At 37.5% G+C, this 21,435-nt stretch overlaps 3 protein-coding genes and 1 long non-coding RNA gene across 6 annotated transcripts; 1 reads left to right on the top strand and 3 right to left on the bottom strand.

The window, feature by feature from the left end:
* The first annotated feature begins 10,337 nt into the window (after positions 1 to 10,337).
* Positions 10,338 to 13,490, top strand: LOC126603144 (homeobox protein knotted-1-like 3). 3 transcript variants are annotated; one of them, XM_050269889.1, is made up of 6 exons: positions 10,338 to 11,403; positions 12,083 to 12,203; positions 12,279 to 12,472; positions 12,541 to 12,672; positions 12,824 to 12,960; positions 13,047 to 13,490. In XM_050269889.1, the coding sequence occupies exons 1-6, from the start codon at positions 10,678 to 10,680 to the stop codon at positions 13,048 to 13,050; spliced, it is 1,314 nt and encodes a 437-aa protein (XP_050125846.1). In that variant the 5' UTR covers positions 10,338 to 10,677; the 3' UTR covers positions 13,051 to 13,490. The 3 variants fall into 3 exon arrangements, with proteins under 3 accessions (XP_050125846.1, XP_050125845.1, XP_050125844.1); XM_050269888.1 differs by having other exon boundaries at positions 13,039 to 13,490; XM_050269887.1 differs by having other exon boundaries at positions 13,036 to 13,490.
* Positions 13,491 to 14,157: 667 nt separating this feature from the next.
* Positions 14,158 to 14,595, bottom strand: LOC126602641 (uncharacterized). The gene has a single exon (XM_050269558.1). It carries the CDS (start codon positions 14,593 to 14,595, stop codon positions 14,158 to 14,160), a length of 438 nt encoding a protein of 145 aa, XP_050125515.1.
* An 828-nt stretch (positions 14,596 to 15,423) lies between these two features.
* On the bottom strand, positions 15,424 to 16,776 carry LOC126603146 (uncharacterized). The gene has a single exon (XM_050269890.1). The coding sequence runs from the start codon at positions 16,541 to 16,543 to the stop codon at positions 15,788 to 15,790; it is 756 nt and encodes a 251-aa protein (XP_050125847.1). The 5' UTR covers positions 16,544 to 16,776; the 3' UTR covers positions 15,424 to 15,787.
* A 396-nt stretch (positions 16,777 to 17,172) lies between these two features.
* LOC126605133 (uncharacterized) lies at positions 17,173 to 20,294 on the bottom strand. The gene is made up of 4 exons (XR_007616847.1): positions 20,088 to 20,294; positions 19,783 to 19,919; positions 19,106 to 19,164; positions 17,173 to 17,242 (listed from the first exon to the last, which is right to left on the bottom strand). It is a non-coding gene; the product is annotated as an uncharacterized LOC126605133 (long non-coding RNA).
* Positions 20,295 to 21,435: the final 1,141 nt, after the last annotated feature.

The following is a 21,435-nucleotide window of genomic DNA, read 5'->3' as shown; positions in this document are numbered from 1 at the left end:
TATGTGTCGACGCCAAATGTTAATACTTCATAGATTTGTTGTATGGTATTTATCGTTTTCTTAGGAAAAATCTATGGTATAACATTATTAAAAAGGTAGACGTGTTATAACATGAGTGAATTGGTGATTTGATATCACCATGGTACAACTAAAATAAATTTTATAAGAAAATTTTATCCGAACATGAATAACAATAATTTCATCTTATAATGATAATTATTAATTAACTCTCTTTAACCCTAGCTAAGCCTTAAATATATGCATGCATATGGTGGAGAGCAACTTCCATGGCAGGTATATAGCGTCATTGTTGCATTTCGTGTTAATAAATTAAGGGATCTTTTGATATAAGTGCCTCAGTTTTGAATTTTCTAAATCAAACATCCATTTAGTGATTTGATTAAACTTTTTTTTGTCGTACTTTTGGTGCTATATGCACATTATATTGTAACAAATTTCCTATAATCTAGCCTTTTGATTACACTCTCCTCTGTTAGAGATAATTGTAAAAAAAAAAAAGTTGGTTAGATTCAATTTATTTTCACAATAATGCTACAATTTAGCAATAATTATCTATGATTTAAGATATTTTATTTCCAAAATAGTTTAAAATATTTTTAAATTCCCCAAAATCAAACATACCAAAATAAGTTTTTCTTTTAGTACGTTAAAAGAGAATAGGATTGAGAATAATATAAACGTACCAATACACAATGTGTACAAAATAAAACGTACCAAAATAAAAATAATGTATCAATATTAACAATAAGTATCAAATCAAACGTACCAAAATTGCAAATAAACATACCAATTAATGATTTTTGTAAATTCAAACGTACCCGCAGATAATATATACGTAATGTATTGTACATAATAATAATTTGTCAACAACTATACTTAAAAAAACAGCAAAAAAAATAATTAATTTCACAAAAAATTGAAAAAATTACATGGAGCTTTTATGTTGATCACCAACTATTTGAAAAAGAAAAAACCATTTGGAAAAATAAATAATATTAAATGTTTGTATAACAAAAAAAAACGTGATCTAAAAAACATATTTGGAAGAAGAGAAAATATAGTTTAATTACTAATATCTCCACTAAATAAGGAAAAGTGCATCATGTAAATAAAAGGATAAATTCAAAAAGTATTTTAATTTTAAAAAATAGAGGTGACTATTGATCAAAGCATTTTAATCAAATTTTAAAAAGGCACATATGTTTAATCTTAATAATATAGAAAAACTATAAACATTTATAATTTTCCCATAAATTAATAATGCAACGAAGAAAAATGTATACATAACGTTGTATATGATTGACATAACATGATGCTACAATAAAAGTGCACCCGTATCATGATCTACTGAGGCCTTGATGACTTGTTGGAGATATCATATAGCATCTTCTGAACTTCACGTATCTTTTGACAACAAAAAAAGAAGAGAAAAGAACTTGACGTGTCTAATCTTAACCACAACAAATTGCATGTCTCAATTATACGATCTCTCACTATAATTATGAGCAGTCACTTTTTGCGAAATTCCCCCTCTATAATTGTACCCCAAATGATACCATCACTCAATTATTTCGGGCGCAAGTGCGTCTCCCCTAAGCATGTATCGATCTACAGTTACAACACATAAAAATGCAATGTCTTCAATACAAAATCTAAAAATGCCTATGTGGGGCAGTGCTATTCTCACGCGCATTCATATTTAAGTACGTCATCTTCTTGTTGTTGAGAGTTTTATTTCCCATAAGGAATCTAAATTAGTGTTTTGGATTTAAAGTCTTACATAATATAGGGAAGTAATCAGGGTTTAAGGTTCACTAACTTTTTTTCTCCCACTACATATATACTCATGTATACTGTGCTCTGAGACTCTCCCATCCGTTTTCGATTATAATATCATGTTCTTTATGTATTCGTATTAGGGTTGATGATTCACGTGTCGAGCCGAACGGTGTTTGCACAATTCAATCCTAGAGGTAGCAGATATTGGAAAGCATGCATCACAAAAGTTTGTGATTACTACTGTTTTTCTTCTTTTCAACCTCTGCATCAATTCAAGCACACAGTGCTCCACTTAAACTCAAAGCCTATACATAATTCCTCCATCAGAAGCTAGGGGCTACCTAGGAGCTAGCTTGAAAAATGAAATATGAATAGGATGGGGAGATAAAAACATATGGCACAAATGGGAAAGGAATATATATATATATATATATATATATATATATGTGTGTGTGTGTGTGTGTGTGCAGTGATGTTGGTGAGTCGGATGAAGAGCGAGGTGGCTACTTTCATATATTCATGCATGGCGTGGTCAAAAACGAACCAATTTGGTATATGATCGGATGAGAATCCACGAAGCGTTGAATTGCAGTGACGTGCAATGGGATGTATCAATCGCTTTTTTCTTGTTGCTACCTTGGACCTTTTTTGCCAAGTCTCTTCCAAAAAGAATAGCTACCCCACACAACACCAGCATACCAGAGAGGAATAGGAATAGGATAACTAATGAGTTATGAGTTGGGAAACCACCAAGGACTTTGATTTCTTAGTTTTTGACAATTACAAGCAAGAAATCTTGTCAAATTTATGGAGGAATATGTAAGGGGTAAAGGGTTTGTCAGAAGCTTTTTTTCTTTTCTTTTGGGGATGATTGTGATAGACTGCTACACCAGAATGATAATTGCACTGAAAGCTCGTAATCACTCGTATTAACCAAAAAAATTCCTTTAATATGCGTGTTTAGCTAATTTTTATAGTTAATTATGTGTATGATAAAATCATCACATATGAAAGTGTGGCATCAAAACTAAGGAATCTAGAGAGTAAAAGGATATATACCGATGCCATGTTCGTCAAGAATTAGTATAGATTACTTGATAGTCAGGACAATTGACATGATTAGGTTTTTATTGGTGTAGTCACTTGTTTTCAAGAGGAGAACGAGAAATCGATATCCACACTTTGTTTTTTTTAGACTTATTTACGCCAACGCTTGTTGAAACTCATACTTGCTGTCTCTTCGTCTCATGAAACTCATTTTTCTCACTTAACTGTCCTGAAGTACTCTCTCTCTCTCTCTCGCTATGCCCTATTTCCGTCCAAGTCTGTCAAAATTTTGTTAAGCAGTCAGATATGGCACAAATTGTTAAGCAGTCGAAAGGGTCCACTGGCCGATTTATTCGCTGCTTTCCCTTCCCTCCGCCATGGAAGAGCAAACCATGGCTGCCTTCTCCCCATCACCACCCCCTCCTTATCCCTCCCCCACGGCAGAGTTGTTGGTTTTCATTATCTAGTTTCATCTAAAAAATCATACCTTTTAAAACCCACTGTACAAAATTCCCCCATTAATGAACCGTTCTTCAAGCTCTCACTTTTTTTGTGCTCCCCCATCTTTTTCAAGCCAAATAAATGGTTCTGTTCTTCACCCACTATAAAATGACGACATTACCACTAATATTGCTGACAATAAGCAGACATCAGCACCTAACGTTTATTTGACGAACTTGGACGAAAATTAATGAGGCGTAACGAGAGAGGTAGTATACTTCTGGGGGTTGAGATAAAATAAGTTTTACGTAGTAAAATGAGAACAAGTATTAATTTTAAGGAAAAACATCCGTAAAAAGCTCTTTTTAATTTTTTTACTCCTCAACTTATCTCTAACTATATGATTGAATAAATCAAAGAAGAATTAAGAGATTGAGACAACTTCAGGGCTACAAGAGGAGAAAAAAGGAACATGAAAACGTAATAATGCATCGTTGGACGGCCTACCATCTAAAGAATGTGTTTGTGCTAAGAAATATAGGTTTTGCATACTGAGAAACTTAATGTAATTAGTGTGAAATGCAAATAATATGTTGGATTCATCAATATAATCAATGAATTCGTAACATTATAATACATGTGAAAATTTTTTGTAACGTCATAAACATAACACGCACGCTCTTCTTCTCAATTTCAAATAAAATATATTAAAACAATAGTAGATACAAAAGAAAAAATTGAACTTAAGATCTACCGCTTTCTTTTATTTTAGCGTCGTCGAAGCTTGTATAAATTAAGACATGCCACTTTGGCACCAAAAGATAAAAGGTGAAGGACAAGGACAACGACTAAGCCTTATACAAGACTTTTTCCACTCCCCTAATCCTAATTTAATCTTGTTCCCTCCATAATTAAGTCGACCCCACTTTATAAATTTTAAAATAACGAACCTGAAAATTGGCAGACACAATCAACGCCTGCAAAATCGTAATCACACAATCAACCCAATCAACCTACGACTAATCACTTGTTTTTGTAACACTTTTCAGCAAAACGACATGTATTATCCTCTTTTTAATATTTAACCGGGTAGGAAAGTGTGTCGTATTCGTGACTTGGGTTTTCTCTTGTTGCCTCGTAGAAAACGTGTGGGGGCAGCCACGGGGCGGGAAACTTATGGCGGGCGGTGACAACCCCGCCAATTGTATGTTGAGATGCTTCGAGGTGGCGGATGCTCCACGGAACCTAGACCGCGTCCCACCGGATTCTTAACATTTGGGCTTGAAGTTGGACACGTGTTGACAATACAACCACTCGCTAACTGTTTAGATATTTTGGTCCACGAAAAATGAAAAGTATTTGCTCACTGTTCTCCATCGTGTGACCAACACACCCTTGTAGCATAATGGTTCATCAGTGACGATATATTTGCCTTAGGTTTTGACAGAGGTATAGAACATAAATAGATACCTTGGGCTTGAAGTTGAACACATGTCCGTAGCTTGGGCTTGAAGTTGAACACGTGTCCACACTCGAACTTGTGTTTTTGGGACTGTCGGTTGAACGGCAGGATTTATGTCAGGACCTTACCGTTCAACCAGTAGTGAAAAACTTGAGTTTTCATGCTCTTAGAACTTGTTTGATGCACAATTAAATTAGATTGGATCACTCATTATATTTAAGGTAAATAAAGAAAGAAACAAATAAATTTTGTCCATCTTGTGAGTTTAAGATGAAGTACTCGTGAATATTGATTAATTTTGATCCACCCAAAATGAGATATTATTCTCCCATACTTTGTATTATATGTATCCAATCTAATTCAATTCTAGTCACCAAACAAACCCTTAAATTGAACGCATTCAATCCTCTCCAAACTACATATTGAACTTTTTAATAGTTTAGGCATTGTTGAGGTTTGTAACTTATGAATCTATGTTTACCATTCATTTATTGTTAACAAATTGATTTTCATGTTTGCACGAGAGATTTTTTTTCTTCTAGTACTGAGTATTCAAACTGATACTTCACATGTTATAAACTGCTAATAAAAATTTGGTAATTGCAAGTACACTCGAATTTTGGTACCACAATAGAAAGAAAAAAAAATGATGATTAAGATCTCTAATCCAAGGATTAGGTGTCGTCACCAAAAGAAACTTCCACTTACAACCAATATTAGCTTAGGTTCATGCCAAAAGGAGAAACAGTTGCCTTTTGTTTTACATTTTCTTTTTGCTAAACCTAAGTTACCCAACACAAATAGTAGCTGACAAGCGATTGAGGTGTACTCATAAAGTAAATAAATAAAGAAGGTGAGATGTGAGAACAAAAGGCACGCATGGTTTCGAACGTGGAACAGCGACTGACTGACTCTTTGGGATGCGACAAGAGACGTCTTGGAGGTTGGTTTCATGAATTTGGTTGCAATTGTCTCATCCATCCATCAATCTCACTAACAACTCTGTACTTTATATTTTCTGTTTCTTTTAACTGTCCAAGTTTTCATTTTTTATTATATGGAATGCAGTGATTAATTTAGACCTGTTACTTTGTTGCATGATCCGTTAATTCGACATGAAACGATATGAAAAATAACAGGTTTAGATTCGGGTTCACCTATTAACAAGTCATGTCGGTATCAGGCACCTATTAATGATTCGGATCGTTATTGAACACATGTTAAAACACACGTTACGATAACCAGTATGATACGTAAACGATCCGTTTTCCATGTCTAGACATTAGGTAAGACAATTTTTTGCATAACTCATTAATCCGACATAAAACGACTAAGTAGCAATTAGTGATCATTAATCATAATTTGTGCTACTACTGAATATTTAAAACGGGATGTGATATTCACACACCTCATTTTAATTCTCACACACCTTTTTAATTTTCGGTCGTCGGATCGGATAAATTGAAAAGGATCAACGGACATAAATAATCAAGGGGTGTGTGAGAAGTAAAATGGGGTGTGGATAGCACACCCCTTTAAAATAATCGATCATAATTCTTGATGGTTGTAATTTAAATTTCATACGTCCAACCTTATACAAGCATTCTATGGCTGTGATCATGAACTGAACCAAAAACTCAAATTTTTAGTTGAAATATCGCTACATAGAATGGTATAAATAGTTGGTCTTTAAAAACCTACTACGAGAATGAAGTACCATTTGAACATCTTATAATTAAATGGTTAATTCATACATAATTAACACAAAGTATTTCACTTATTCATCGACCTTTCAACTAAAATTGGATTAATTAATTGGGGGATTAGAAAGAGTAGAATTAGGGTAATTCAATACTAATTAAGGTGTTTGAGAAGGCAAGGCAATGATGTAAATGTAGGGCCATATGGCGTTTATTTTATCTAATCTTAGAATGGTTAAAAATAGGAAAAATTTAGTTTGTTGAGAACATAGCTCGATATACTAAGTATAATAATATAATTAGTTAAAAATATTTTTTTTTTTAAATATACCAAACTGTGTTATCGTCACGCTCAAAATAATGTAAGACCATATGACGGTGATTTTATCTAATCATAGTATGGTAAAACATTAGGATATCCAAGTCATGCTTCACATTTTCTAGTTGTCCTTATCCAAACGCAAGACTGTGGATCGAGGTATATGATATCTATATCTATATATATATATATATATATATATAGGATATACTTTTTCACCTTTTGTCGTTTGAGATAAAAATATGTGGAGTGCCTAATTTTTCTAATGATTAATCATCCAATATGTTTTTATTTTAATATGAGAGATTGCCTGTGTCTCATAAAGTAAGGTGCCCACGTATCTGCAGTATCACATTGTATAGCTATAACTATCTTTTAAGCATCATTATCTCCCCTAAATTTTATCTAACTAAACCAGAGATCTTGAGCATATAATGATTATATAATCCCTAAGACTAAAAATATATATTATCATTTTATTCTCACATTAATATCTAAGCCTTCGTTGCTCTTTAAAATATAATAAGGGCCGTTTGAAAATACTTCCTAGAAATAGTACATTACATTAAACATAAAAATACTTTTAATTTTTTATGTCAAATATGATTAAAAACGCTTTTAGTATTCTAAAATGACTCTTAATTATTTTTACCGAATTTTCTAAAATAGCATATTTATGGCCGTTACCAAGATAAATAGTTGCAATGGCCTATCAAAATTTTAATGTGGAAAGTTGTACAACATTTAATTCGAATCATTACTATTTCAATAGGTTTGGTGAAACTAGGATGTTAAATTACAGTTCAAGTATGTTGCGACAAGGATTAATGAAAATGTTATGTTGGCGTAATATAATTAACAGTGAACATATAATCTAATAAATTATTGGACTTATTGGATCGGCATTAATCATTCTTTTCATAAATAACCATGATTTCTTCGTTTTTTTCTTTCACAACGTAGAAGTTTAGGAAGAGATTTATTTCTCTTACCACTAACGTCAAGGCATACATACAATTTCAAACCAAAAGAACTTACTTGTGAAACCTAACTAAATAACCACGATTTCACCTACTATTATGTTTCTCAAAATGTCATTACTTTGACGGTACCTCCACTCAAATGGACAGATTTAGAAAGAAATGTCAATACACCTCGCAGTTAAACCAATTGAATGATGACTGTAGTTCGACAACAACAAATGATGATTGTAAATAGCTTGACCGTAGTGTTGCTAGATGCTAGTGCATGGACCACAATAAATATGGTCAAGAATGTCCGAGAAAAGATGGATTTACACATTCACACAGCTATATAACTTTTTTTACAAATGAGAATTTTTAGAGTGATAAAAAATGTATTTAACTATTTACCGTTAACATATCATTCATTTTTACTTTCAGATAATAAGCAGCTAAGTGACAATTTTTAACTAGAAGTTAGAGAGGAATTTTAACTCAGATATTAAGAACTCATTCGTTGTCGTGACCTAAAAACCCAAACATGAACAAAACGGAAAGGATGGGTAATAGGGTTGCACTAAAACATTGTTGAGATTTTCAACCCGATCAAGATCCGAACAACAAGGAACGCTCAACTACTAGTTTAGTTTAGTCGTCGTTTTTTTTTTATTAGTTGCGACGTGAGCATACGTTTACTTATGTTATGAGATTTGTTAAGTAGGCTTGCGTACTGAAATAAACATGAAATCTATATAAAAAAATTATTCACACGTATCAAACTACAGTTTAAGTGTAAGAATTCCCAAGTATTTTGAAAAATAAGAAAACTAAAGAGCAACTAGGCAGGGGGACCGATGCCAAAGCCATGTAAGTAGCCATAAACGCCATACAGCATCCGCGGACCGCGCTCCTCTAACGGGCCCCGCCAAAATTGTTTTAACGTTTCCTACTCTTCTCATCCGGGCCCCACGAGCTTGGGGGACCACAACCCACAAGGGGGACCACACCGCGAATTGATTAAGCCGGCGGCTGTCACAGAAGTCAAAAATTCTCAGTGGTCCCGCTTCTCATATCTATCCACGTGTGCGGCCTAGATCTGCTGATCTTGGCGCGTGCTTGGAGCTGGTCCCCACACCGTGGTCCAAGCGAGCGCAGCGCGACGCGTGTCCAGGCATCGCTTTCCAGCGAGGGTCGGAGAGAGGAGCGACGCCGGCGCTTCCCGTCTTTACGTTTATTTTATCGGCTACGGCCGGTCACCTGAAGAGGCCGGTGCGCCGGTGCTGGTTTGGTAGTTCGTCACGCTGGCTAGGATGACGTGGAATGCACGCTCCAAGAGTTGTGGGCCTGTGGGAAGGTTGCTAGGATGACCTCAAATTACAATTCAAAGTGTATTAAAATCTCACTATTATTTTTTGTTATTAAAATTAATATTTTAGTGTCACTTAGAAAGTAATTTAATTTTTAATTTAACGTACTAATGAAGTACGCATGACCTAAGTAAAAGTGAAAAAATTGAAATGAGATAATTAGTTAGAAAATTTCTAGCAATCATTCAAAAATTTAACCATGTTATAAAACAAATTGCACTATTTGAAGACAGAACGAAATCACGCCTTAAACTTGTCTAATCTTTGTTTATTTCTTGGGTATTATTACTAAAGTAAACATCAAATCATTAATTATTAAGCTAATCCACGTTGGTGATAATAACATGCCAAGATTTTCATTGAGTTATCTTTTGCTTTTTGTTTTTCTTTCCTTCTTGTGATGCTAACTTTTTGTTGTGAGTTTTAAAACTTAAACATAAATAATGTCCCATAAAGTGAATAGAGATCCCAACTACCCCAAGCTAAACCTACTTATGTTAATCGTTAAATTGGAATTATAAAATACACTAATATTTCTTAAATTATAAGTTCGCTAATCAAACCCATACATCTTTTGACAAATCTTCGCTCATACCATTACTTTTCTTTGATATAAAAAATTCAAATATCAATATAAACCTAAATTTACTATTGGCCCCCAGTTTTAGATTTCTTTATAATAATAATAATAGGGCCACCTCTTTAAAAAAGATCAAGGTCTAAATAAAATTAATTGATAATACATGAAAAAGCTCAACTTGTTCTAAAGACATAAAATGTATCTCAATTATCCAATGAGATGTACACTCTTTACACGCCTCGTCAAGTATGATGATTTTTAAATAAAATCAATTTATAATAACTGAACTGCTTATAAGCATATGAGTCCATTCAAGTTTTTAAAATCTCAAATGTGAGATTTACAATCTTAACTTTCCCAAAAAATCCCATCATTTTTTTATGAGTTATGTTAGAGAGATTAAATTTGTAAACTAAATTACGTGAATAGAAATAAGGACGTTTATCAACGTTTAAATAAACAATTAATCATCAATTTTCATGTTTTTTAATTTTTTAAAATTTAATCTTTCTAACATTATCTTTTTTTTTTTTTTTAATTGGGAAAGCAGTTTCTCGAGCCCATTTTTGCCCTCCCCGAAAACTACTGTGTCCAAATCTTCTCTCACTCTCTCTCTAAACAGCTTCACCATATATAAGCCATCAACCCTTAAAACTAAACCCTTTCAATCTCACTCTCTCTCTCTCTCTCTCAGAAGGTCTCATCTTTCTCTCTCAACATTTCTGAAAACACACACAGACCATATAGTCTACAGAGAACAGAGAGAGATAGATATATAGATATACAAATCCAGCCATATATCTTTGTCTTGTAGTCTCTCCTCTCCCTCTGCTCACAGAGCTCCCAATTCTTCATCCATGTCCTCTGAATCATCGTCTTCACTTCTCCTTTTTTAATTCATTTTTTAGACAGAAAAGAAAGAAAGAAAAACAAATAACAGAGCGCCTCTGTTTCCTTCTCCGACTGTAAATTGGTGTACCCAGCTGATCATCCGTATTCATGGCGTACCACAACCACCTCTCCCAGGACCTCCCTCTCCACCACTTCACCGACCAAACCCAGCAACAGCACCAGCAATATCAATCGGACCAAACCGACCCGACTTCCAAGCCCCCTGAGCCCCACCATCCATTTCAGCCAGCCCCCAATTGGCTCAACTCCGCCCTCCTCCGCAACTTCACCAACGCCGACACCAACCCGACCAATAGCAACAACGCAAACAACAACGGCGGCGGTGCATCCAATTTCCTGAACCTCCACGTTACCGCCTCCGACTCCGCGGCCTCCCAAGCCTCCAACCAATGGCTCTCCCAGTCCCACCGTCCGATCCTCCACCGCAACCACAGCGACGTCATCGATGACGTCACCGTTGCCGGCGACTCGATGATCGCCGCGATGTCCCATGATTCCGCAGACCTCAAGCCCGACAGCAACCTCAACAAGAGCGAAGGCGGAGTCGTCGAGAGCGGCATCCCCGGCGGAGGCGGAGGAGGAGACGGCGGGGTGATGAACTGGCAGAACGCTAGACACAAAGCCGAAATTCTGGCGCACCCGCTGTACGAGCCGCTGCTGTCGGCACACGTAGCGTGCCTGCGGATCGCGACACCGGTGGACCAGCTGCCTAGGATCGACGCTCAGCTGGCTCAGTCGCAGAATGTGGTGGCGAAGTACTCCGCCTTGGGGAATGGCATGGTCGGCGATGACAAGGAGCTTGATCAGTTCATGGTAATGCTCTTTGCGTTTTGGTGATGACTTGCCTTTGCTTTTGAATTTTTATAGTAGTGACGAATGAGTCATCAAATTTGGGTAATTGGCTATAATAAATTAAAACACACATCAAATTTGTGAGAAATTTTCTTGTCAATTAAATGGAAACCAAATTTTGTAAAATTAATATTTGCAATTTTTGATCTTTGGAAACAAGAAATTTATTTGAATTTGATTTTGAAAATTTAAAGTTTAAAACTCGCCTCATACTCATAATTGAACAATGGTTATTATGATATCAGTCCTCATCCAATTTCAAAAAGTTTCGAATTCAAACAGATAATTATTAAATTAATTACACGATACGAGGAATTTATTGGTACGTAGGAAGAACTTGGGATGAGATGAGATGGTTGAAGATTTCGAGGGATATATTATAGGGATCTGAAAAAGCTTTAAGGCTACAAGGGAAGACAGTGCTGACCCTTGACATAATAAATAAAAGCGAAGCCTCCGTTCTGAATCCCCCAATCTTTTTATAACAAAAAACATGCGGGAAGACAAAAAGCTGAGATAAGACAACTCTTTCCCTCTGCAATGTCACTTGCAAATTGTTGTGTCCATCATGTGTTTTAACCGATAAATTATTTTTTTTAAATACAAAAATTTTGATTTGCTTTTGTTGTTGATGATACAGAGGCATTATGTTTTGTTGCTTTGTTCGTTTAAAGAACAACTGCAACAACACGTCCGGGTGCATGCAATGGAAGCAGTGATGGCTTGCTGGGAGATTGAGCAATCACTTCAAAGCTTAACAGGTAAACTTTTGCAACGACGGTGGTCATGTCTCTTTGGCAGCAAGTTAAACTTGCTTACACAAACTACATAAACAGGAGTTTCCCCCGGCGAAGGAACAGGTGCTACAATGTCTGATGACGAGGACGACCAAGTAGATAGTGATGCAAACTTGTTTGATGGAAGTATGGAGGGTCATGACAGCATGGGATTTGGCCCTCTTATACCGACAGAGAGTGAAAGGTCCTTGATGGAGCGCGTGAGGCAAGAACTGAAGCATGAACTGAAACAGGTACTAAATCATGAAATTGTTCATGGTACATCTGCTATCCCTTTTACTTATATGAACAAATTTTGCAGGGTTACAAGGAGAAAATCGTTGACATAAGAGAGGAGATTATGCGCAAGAGAAGAGCCGGAAAACTTCCTGGCAACACCACCTCTGTCCTAAAAGCTTGGTGGCAATCACATTCGAAGTGGCCATATCCAACTGTAAGTTTGAGAAGCTCTTTGAGTTTGCATTCTAAACATACGAAAATCTACAGGCTTCTTAAATTCCTAAACCCTAAACACATTTCATAAATCTGCAAATTTTTGTTCTCGCCAATATCTAAACTATCATGGTGTTTGTATTAATTTGCAGGAGGAGGACAAGGCTAGGTTGGTACAGGAAACTGGTTTGCATTTAAAGCAGATAAACAACTGGTTCATCAATCAGCGGAAGAGGAACTGGCACAGCAATCCTTCAACCTCCACGGTTTTGAAGAGCAAGCGCAAAAGGTATACCAATTGAACCATTCGTTCTTCTTAAGTTCACATTTTTCATGAGCCTTGCACCAACCTTAATTTGAAAAGAAGTAATGCAGGTGAAAACAGCAGTGGCGACCGGTTCATATAAAATGGGTAAAAGGAAATGGAGAGCCAGTCTGGTTTTGGTGATATTCATTCACTCGTTTCCACGACATTTACAGCTCCAACGTAGAAATTGCGATAGCATAGGACTTCATGGAAGAAGACTACAGGACTCTGGTGAAAGAATCATATTTTGGTTCTACTAAAGGAAAGAAGGCTAACTCTGATTGTGAAGGTGCGGTTATAAACCCGTTATGAGCCGTTATAGTACAGGTATGCTCAAAGGATGCAGATGATCAACGCGTATGTAATATGAATATATCAATAGGAATTCATGAGTGTTTAGGAATTGTGTTACTGAAACTGCGAATTGGATAGTCCACCGCGGGCTTACAATTTTTTGTTTGTAATCTTCAGTTTTGTGAATAAGAATAGTGAGAGTTGTGGGGGTGTACAAACCTGAGCTTTTGGTTCCTTACATCACACTCATGATTTTAGCTTTTTTCTACATTTGTCGTTGAGATGATAAATTTGTTAGTAATGGTATGTAAAAATTTAAGTCGCATCTTTGGCGCTCATTTGTGATTTATAAACGAAGCTGTTCAATCCCTCCCCTCAAGCATTGCTCAAACCGCCCTCGAGCAGGGCTCAATCTCTGATCGACTGCTTAAAATTCTAAAAGTTGAAGAAAATGCACCAGGATTCTTTAGCATGTCCGAAACTTGGCTATTTTCAAACTTTCCTAATGTATTCGGGCTGCAGATGCGTGCATATTCGGTTCATACCAAGTGCATGTACGTACACACTTGTAAATTCACATTTTTGTTCATCTGATCCTCAACTCGAAACCGGAAGGGGAAAAAATCAAAGATTTATGTGCCTTCATGCCTGAAAGAGTCGACTTAACGAAAGTTTCAGCAGTGAATGTAGAGCAGCTCTACGCAACATGGCTTGGAGATTAACCATCTCAAAAACAAAAACTAGTGGCAAAATTCAGCCGTTAGCATAAATTTTGAAGAAACAAAACAATCAAATCAAATCAAATCAAAGAATGAGTAATGCACAGTTTCTATATCTATAAACAAACAATTTGATCAACGTCTGCAGGAAGATCAATCTAGCAAATCAGAACTTGGCATTCATCCCTTGTGACGCTGCATATGATCCACTATTCGAAAAATGATGGTATGCAGCAGCAGCACCCTCTGCTTCCCTATCAACATTTCCGTCATCGAAGTTAAGCGCGTAACTCTGTGGATCGTACTGAAACTGCACCCTTCTTTTCTTGTATATCGTACTAAAAGATCGGATGAAGTTCTTCCACTTTGGTCCTGCCAAAACCTCCGAAATTTCTCGCGCTTTCTTAACCTTCTCCACCAACCAACTCTCTTTCGCTTGTTCTCCTTCTTGTTGTTGTAGCAGATATCTCCGTGCTCCAATCCTTCTTCCACACAGTGCCCATAAACAACCGCATGAAAAAGATGGATCTATTTCTTCATCGTTCACTTCCAATGGCGATGGAAATTCGTGAACCGAGCGCATTTTCTCACGTGGGTTTGCCATGAGGATTCAGGACTTGATATCAAAATATGTGATTTGATGCAAAAGGGTGATCAAAGTATATATAGTATGAATAATGCAATCAATAATTAATAATTATGTAATTAGTGCTAGCTAATTAATAGCTAATAGCTAAAGTGAGTTACGTGTTAGGAAACTGCGTGTGCCGGCCCTTGCCATTTGCAGGTCTGACTTGTAGACTTGTAGTTGTATGGCATCTGTTAATTCACAGTTTAAACAAACCAAACTGATGTTTTGTCTTTTTTTTTTCTTTTTGGTGATTGGGTGCTTAAGTTCGTTAAATGTTCGGATTAATTAATATTTGAGAGTTATTTCTCGTGTCAAATGAGAAAGATTGAATTTTTATATGTAAGGAGCTAAACAATGTTCTAACTTATAAGTGAATGAAATTTTATGACCAATTTTTGCTAGAAGACCTTATTATTCTAATATTCTAGCTACCTTCTCAGCTATGATTTTAGGGTTTTTAATTTGAATTTAATCCATCTTTTTGTCATATTTTAACTCGTTTTCTTTTCATTGCTCGTTTGGTTTCTTCGTGCTTCCCACTACATTTCTTGTGCAAACTTGAAGCCATGAAATTGAAACTAAAAACAAAAAACAACCAAATAAAAAATAAAACCCATAATTTAAAAAAAAAATTTAATGAAAAATGTTTGAACACTTTGAGTTTTAACGATAAAAACAAAATAAAGGGTAAAATAAATTGTACCATGATCGACTTTTTAGTGTAAAAATATGATTTTTCGTTAAAATGAACAGTACAGAAAACTTTTCGTTAAAGTTTCCTAATTTCAATCAGTCACGAGATTCTCTCCTAAAATTATTTAATTAAATAATAAGGAAAAAACAATACGAGTTGCCGGCCTCATCAGGCCAGATTACAATTTGAAGTAAAATGGGCTTTATGTCGTATTATTTCCTTCATTTGCGTCTCTACTTCTTTCTTTGTCAAAGCTGGTCAACGGATATTTGCTCTAATGGGCCAGCCCAATAAGCAACAGCCACGGTACCCAGCCCCCGCATTTCTCTCGACTCTGAACCAAAAAATCCCAACCGTCGCTCGTCGTACGGAATCTCGAATTCAACTGAAAAATATTATCGTTCATTTCAGTTGCAGAACCCTAGAATATGACGACGACACACTTGCAATTTATCAAAACGCACTTAGTCTTTAACTAAACGCAGCAATCTCCGGACCCAAGGCCGAACACTTGGCAGGCGGAGGCGTCGTCACCGTCAAGCTCTGCTTCGGCTGCGCCAGCAAACCACCAAACCTCCTGAGGGATATCATCTCATCGCCTCGGTTCACGTCGTCCTCGAAATTCCTGGCGTAGCTCGACGGCTCGTAGCTGAAGTCGACCGAAGACGACGAGTGCCGGCTCCTCCCCCGCCTCCTCGGAGGCACGCCACCGTTCGCCCGGCTCTTCGCATTGTTCTCGTTAGCCGCCGCAGCAGCTGCCAACTCCTCCTCGCTCTCCAAGATGTCGTCGAGCGCATTGCGGTTTATCTTCCTCTCGTGCGGCGTCGTCGGGATTGAGGAAGCCGAGAGCCGAGCCGAGAATCCGTTGAGAAGCTGGTCATCGGCCTTGCAGGCGTCATCCTCGAAGTTGAGGGCGTAGCTGGAGGGGTCGTAGCTAAAGTCGGCGGAGGCGTTGCGGCGGCGCACTCTTCCGGACCTAACTCCGCCGCCGATCTTTGATATGAGTTGCATGCAGCGGCCTTTGATCTCCGGCAGAGGCGACCTCGGCGGCGGCGTCCGGGCCCTCTGGTTGTTGCTGTTGTGGTAGTAGTCTGCGTCGTTGTCGAGAACGTCGAATGGGTGTGTGCTCATGCCGGAGAAGCAGCCCGAGAGGCAGATTGATCGGAGGTGGCGCTTCTGGTGGAGAGGCGACGTCGGCGAATGAGACCGGAATTCCTCGTTCAACATTGATTGGATTGGAGATTGGAGATTGGAGATTGGAGTTTGGAGTTTTATTTTTTCTTTTTATTTTCTCTGGAAACAAACAGGGCTCTAAATTTTTTGTGGTTGATGGAGAGAAGAGGTGGCGGGCGAAAGCATATTTATGGGTTGAGGGGGAGTGAGTGGTGGGGGATGAGGAAGCGACGTTTGCGGCGTAAGCAGTAGCTGGAACACCCGAAGAAGCCGTGGCCGTGGGTCGTGCGTGGTACCGGTTTTTTCTTTTTTTTTCCTCCTAATATCATTTAAACTTAATGAATTAAATTTGAATTATTTTTTGGATATTTTGGTGTGAAAGCCGCGTCGTGTAGAATTCGTGGACTCAGAGAGTTTGATTGTGTTTATTATGCACGTGCCATTTTTACCCCCTTTTTTGTTTTTTAGGTAAACTGCTGTTTTTGCATTTTTTGTGACCCTAATAATTACTCTCTAATCATAGTTTCCTTACCAAAATAAACATTAATTTGATTTACATGTCACATGACACACCCCGTCCCGAAGGAGGGCATGCTGGCCATCACGTGAGAGTGACGTAACCATTTACACAGTTCGGAAGCTTTGAAAATACAATTACTAAGATGAAACACCCGGGGGTGAGTCCTATTTTTGTGAATTCTGTCAGAACACCGTTGGATTCCTCGTGGCCACCAAAGCTCTGCTATCTAGAACCTGGAGGGGCGCAAAACAAAATTGAGTGGGTCAGTAAAACAAAGTTTTTCGAAAACTTTTCATTTAAAACATTTCTAACCCTCGCTGTAAAACCTGTATACTTTCCCAGAAAATAGCATAATAGCATAATACTTTTCATAAATCTCAAATCATCAATTTTTCTCAAAAACCAGAAAGCATGCCATGTTATTGTGAACACGGAAAATTCCTGAAACGAAAGAGACAAGAACAACGTGCACAAACAAAATATTTGTATTTGATGATTTTAGGTTACAATCTCTCTCTGTTTTGATCCTCTGATTCGATCTCCGTAAGGTGTTGATTTGTGGGATGTGCGATTGATCCAAGGGCCGTCGAGGCTTGATCTTGGATGAACGAGGATGAACGGATCTTCAAGGGCTTTTGAGCTTGATCTTGAAGAATGGTGATTGACGGATCTTCAAGGGCTTTTGGGCTTGATCTTGAAGAACAGTGATGAACGGATTTCCGAGGGCTTTTGGGCTTGAACTCGAAGAACAGTGACGAACGGATCTTCGAGGGCTTTTGGGCTTGAACGGATCTTCGAGGGCTTTTGGGCTTGATCTCGAAGAACAGTGATGAACGATGAACGCTTTCTTCAAGGGCCGTCAGGGCTTGGGTTTGAACTCGAAGAACAGTGACGAACGGATCTTCGAGAGCTTTTGGGCTTGAACTCGAAGAACAGTGACGAACGGATCTTCGAGAGCTTTTGGGCTTGAACGGATCTTCGAGGGCTTTTGGGCTTGATCTCGAAGAACAGTGATGAACGATGAACGCTTTCTTCAAGGGGCCGTTGAGGCTTGGGCTTGAAGGTGGATGATTGTTGATCCAAAGGGCCGTCGGGGCTTGATCTTGGAAGAACGATGAACGAAGAACGCTTTCTTGATTCTTCGGGAACCTGGATGCTTGAGAGCTTCGGAGTTTCAGAGCTTCAGAGCTTCAAGAGTTTTGCCTAATGATTTTTTTTGGTTTTCAAATGAATGAAATGGGCTTGTATTTATAGAATTTTCCAAGGCCTAATTTTGAATATAATATCCCAGATGAAATAAGTCGTTTCTGCCAAGTGTTGACACGTGTCCTATTTGATGACTTTTCCAACTCATTTCAATTTTCGTTTAGTCACACGCTACGTGTAAAATTTATGTAATACATGAGCGTTGACACTTTGATTTATCGGTCAACATTTATTTACCGAAATTTCGATGTCTACAGTTATAATTTCAAAAACAGAATGAATGATGCATCAATGTAACAGGTGAAATGGTGAATTAACCGGAGACCCTGCAGTTGGTCATGTACGGTTAATTCTATAGCTCAACATCCAATCCAACTGGAATCACCTCGGTGACCTGTGCGGCACTACACTGCATATAAGTCGGAACTACCTGAAGTAGTCTGTACGACATGAATGGTGTAATAATACGCTCTAGTGCTTCTCTCATCAATCATCTGTGCACATAATCTAAGGTCACCTATCAGTCGGAACCCTCTCATGGTCTGTACGACATGTCGGAACCCTCTCATGGTTTGTACGACATGCACCTACTTGGATCCAAGGTGAGCGTGTGGTGCGAGGTGAATAATATAAGCACTAACACCATGATTGCAGGTTATGAGCTATCAACATAATATACATCATCAATGATTCACATGAATAACATAAAACTCACCTGATACTTACATGTGCGTCCACATCACCAATTCACATATATATATGCATCAATTATCAATTCATATAACTCATATCATGCATGCATGGCATTTTAGAAACATACTTTCATTAAAACTCAATTTCTGGGAAAATTCATAGTATATAGGTATAAACAGAAAATACTGCCCACTCACCTGGAGTTCGCCCAACAACTCCCTAGCACCACACATCAAGGCGTCATGACGATCGGCGCCTAGAACAATAATTAAATCCAACCTCAGAATTCATATCGATAGAATATGTAACTTATATAAAACACGTCACTATGTAGTTCGATCCGAAAGATCTGCAACTCAGATTTCAAATCCATAACTTCCATAGGTCCACAATATACCTCTAGGACAACATCCTAAAATTTCATTACCATCCAACAATCGGATCTCCGTCAATTTCCAAAACCAAGTGACGGTTAACATTTTATTTTATGAACTTACAACTCCAATTCCAGAAGATCCGTAAATCGGATTCCCAATCCGTAAGTTCCTATAATCCTCAAATATTACGTATTATAATGTATCAAAGTTTGGTGACGATCCAACGGTCGGATCGTCAATTCACATTTTCACCTAACCACGAATCGTAACGAACTTAGGTTCAATTATTCAATTTACGTCCATTAATTATCAAAACTGAACCTAGAACCTTAAACACATGCTAAGAATGACATTGGCGGGCCATTGGCCACGCGCCTCCACACGGGCCGCCGCGGGTGGCGGTTGGCCGCCCCGGCTGGCCGGAAAATCCAACTATTTCAAAAAATTCTCAACAAATACAGAATTGAAGATCTCAATGAGTAGAGAAAACTTTATACCTGTGGCCAAGGCCAATTTGGCCTGGAAGAGCTCCAATTTCACCAAAACCGTGAAGAACCCTAGAATTGGGTGTTTTCAATTCGACCTTCAAATCAATTCCGCCGTCCCAACCAATGCTTGGGATTTGTTCCAGGTCCTAGGGGAATGCTAATGGTGTTAGTAATTGAAAGAAAACATTTCAAGATTTGAACAATTTGAACAAAAAGTTGCGGCACCCACGGGTGCGGTTTTCACCAAATCATCATCAAATTTCATGATTTGTGGGTTGAAACATGAAGACCTAGGTGTTGATTGGGAGTAGTACCTTGATCCAATTCGTGAGAAATCCGGTGAAAATCGTCGGAAAAATGGAGGTGGGTGCGCGGGTAAACGGGTTGGGGGAAAACCCGTTTCCTTCCTTCTCTCCTCCGCTTCTCGCCCTCTCTCCTTTCCTCCTTTCTTCTCCCTCTGATTGGTCCTCCACTTTCTCTTCTTTCTGGTTGGCCCAACTCCTCCCTCTCTCTTGTTCCGATTGGGCAGCTTTGCCCAATCCTCCATCTTTTTCTTCTTCCTTTCACGTACACACACAAAACCTTCTTTCATATTTTTATTTTTATTTTCTTTCTCTTACATCCAAGCCATCCATTTCATTCTTCATTAAATCTAGGCCGTCCATTTTCATAAAAGAAATTCTGGATTTTACTAAAATTATAATTCCTTAAAATCCCAAATTTCAAACGTTAATAACTTTTTCGATATAACTCCAAATCACGAACCGTCAGCGCCCACACGTCCGTAGCGACGAGTACTACGAGGATATGTTAAGAAAACAAATCTTAGATGACACGACATAACTATTAACCTCGAATAATGTGCGTGCCTCAAAGGGCATTTTTGTGAAATCCTTTATTAAAATTTTAAAAACTCTTAAAATTATGGACGGGCTGTCACATCACATGTTACATATCATAATTCTAAATCGTGTTTACTTGATCGAGTTGTACCATGGTCAACTATGTACGTGTGCACATGAGATTAACTGTAGTATTTTTTTGTGATTATGGTCATCTTTAAATAAAAATTACTTATTACATTCATGATTATAATACGATATTATCTTTTATACACAAGCAATTTTGACGGTAGAGAAGTTGGATATGAGATATATATCGGGTTAAAGTGAAAATACTTTTTAGCTGATTGATGATGGTGATATTTGTTTTAGGGCATTATCCATAGTGTTAATGATATGATTAGCATTGATTATGGTTCGAGTCACCATTTGATTAAGCAATATAGGAAGCAAACAATAAATAATTAAAGAATAAAGACATTCGAGTCACCATCTGATTAAGCAATATAGGAAGCGAACAATAAATAATTAAAGAATAAAGATATTCCAATATTTGGATTGACTGATTAGGAAGTCGGATTAGATCTTAAATCTTATCTTATCTACTAATCCAAAACGAATGTGGCCAAAACAAACAGAATAGAGTTTTTGTCGTATTTGATTTTCCCGCTTTCACGTGCATGCACGAGCGAGCATGAAGCTCACTTGAGATCCATAGAAAATTGCCACGTTTTGGAACTTAATGTGAGGATATTATCTAGACTAGACCTGTAAACGGGTCATCCGTTTCACCTGTTAACCTTTTTTTTTTTTAATTATA

Source organism: Malus sylvestris, chromosome 15, assembly GCF_916048215.2.
Source record: "Malus sylvestris chromosome 15, drMalSylv7.2, whole genome shotgun sequence".
Taxonomy (NCBI): domain Eukaryota; kingdom Viridiplantae; phylum Streptophyta; class Magnoliopsida; order Rosales; family Rosaceae; genus Malus; species Malus sylvestris.
Note: the sequence above shows the minus strand (reverse complement) of the source record. Positions and strands in the feature narration are given on the sequence as shown.

Bases quoted from the DNA above. Each gene is read 5' to 3' on its own strand.
- LOC126603144 (XM_050269887.1), top strand. From the start codon at position 10,678: ATGGCGTACCACAACCACCTCTCCCAGGACCTCCCTCTCCACCACTTC. The intron at 11,404-12,082 runs GTAATGCTCTTT...TTGATGATACAG, and splicing joins AGGAGCTTGATCAGTTCATG to AGGCATTATGTTTTGTTGCT. The intron at 12,473-12,540 runs GTACTAAATCAT...CAAATTTTGCAG, and splicing joins TGAAGCATGAACTGAAACAG to GGTTACAAGGAGAAAATCGT.
- LOC126602641 (XM_050269558.1), bottom strand. From the start codon at position 14,595: ATGGCAAACCCACGTGAGAAAATGCGCTCGGTTCACGAATTTCCATCG.
- LOC126603146 (XM_050269890.1), bottom strand. From the start codon at position 16,543: ATGTTGAACGAGGAATTCCGGTCTCATTCGCCGACGTCGCCTCTCCAC.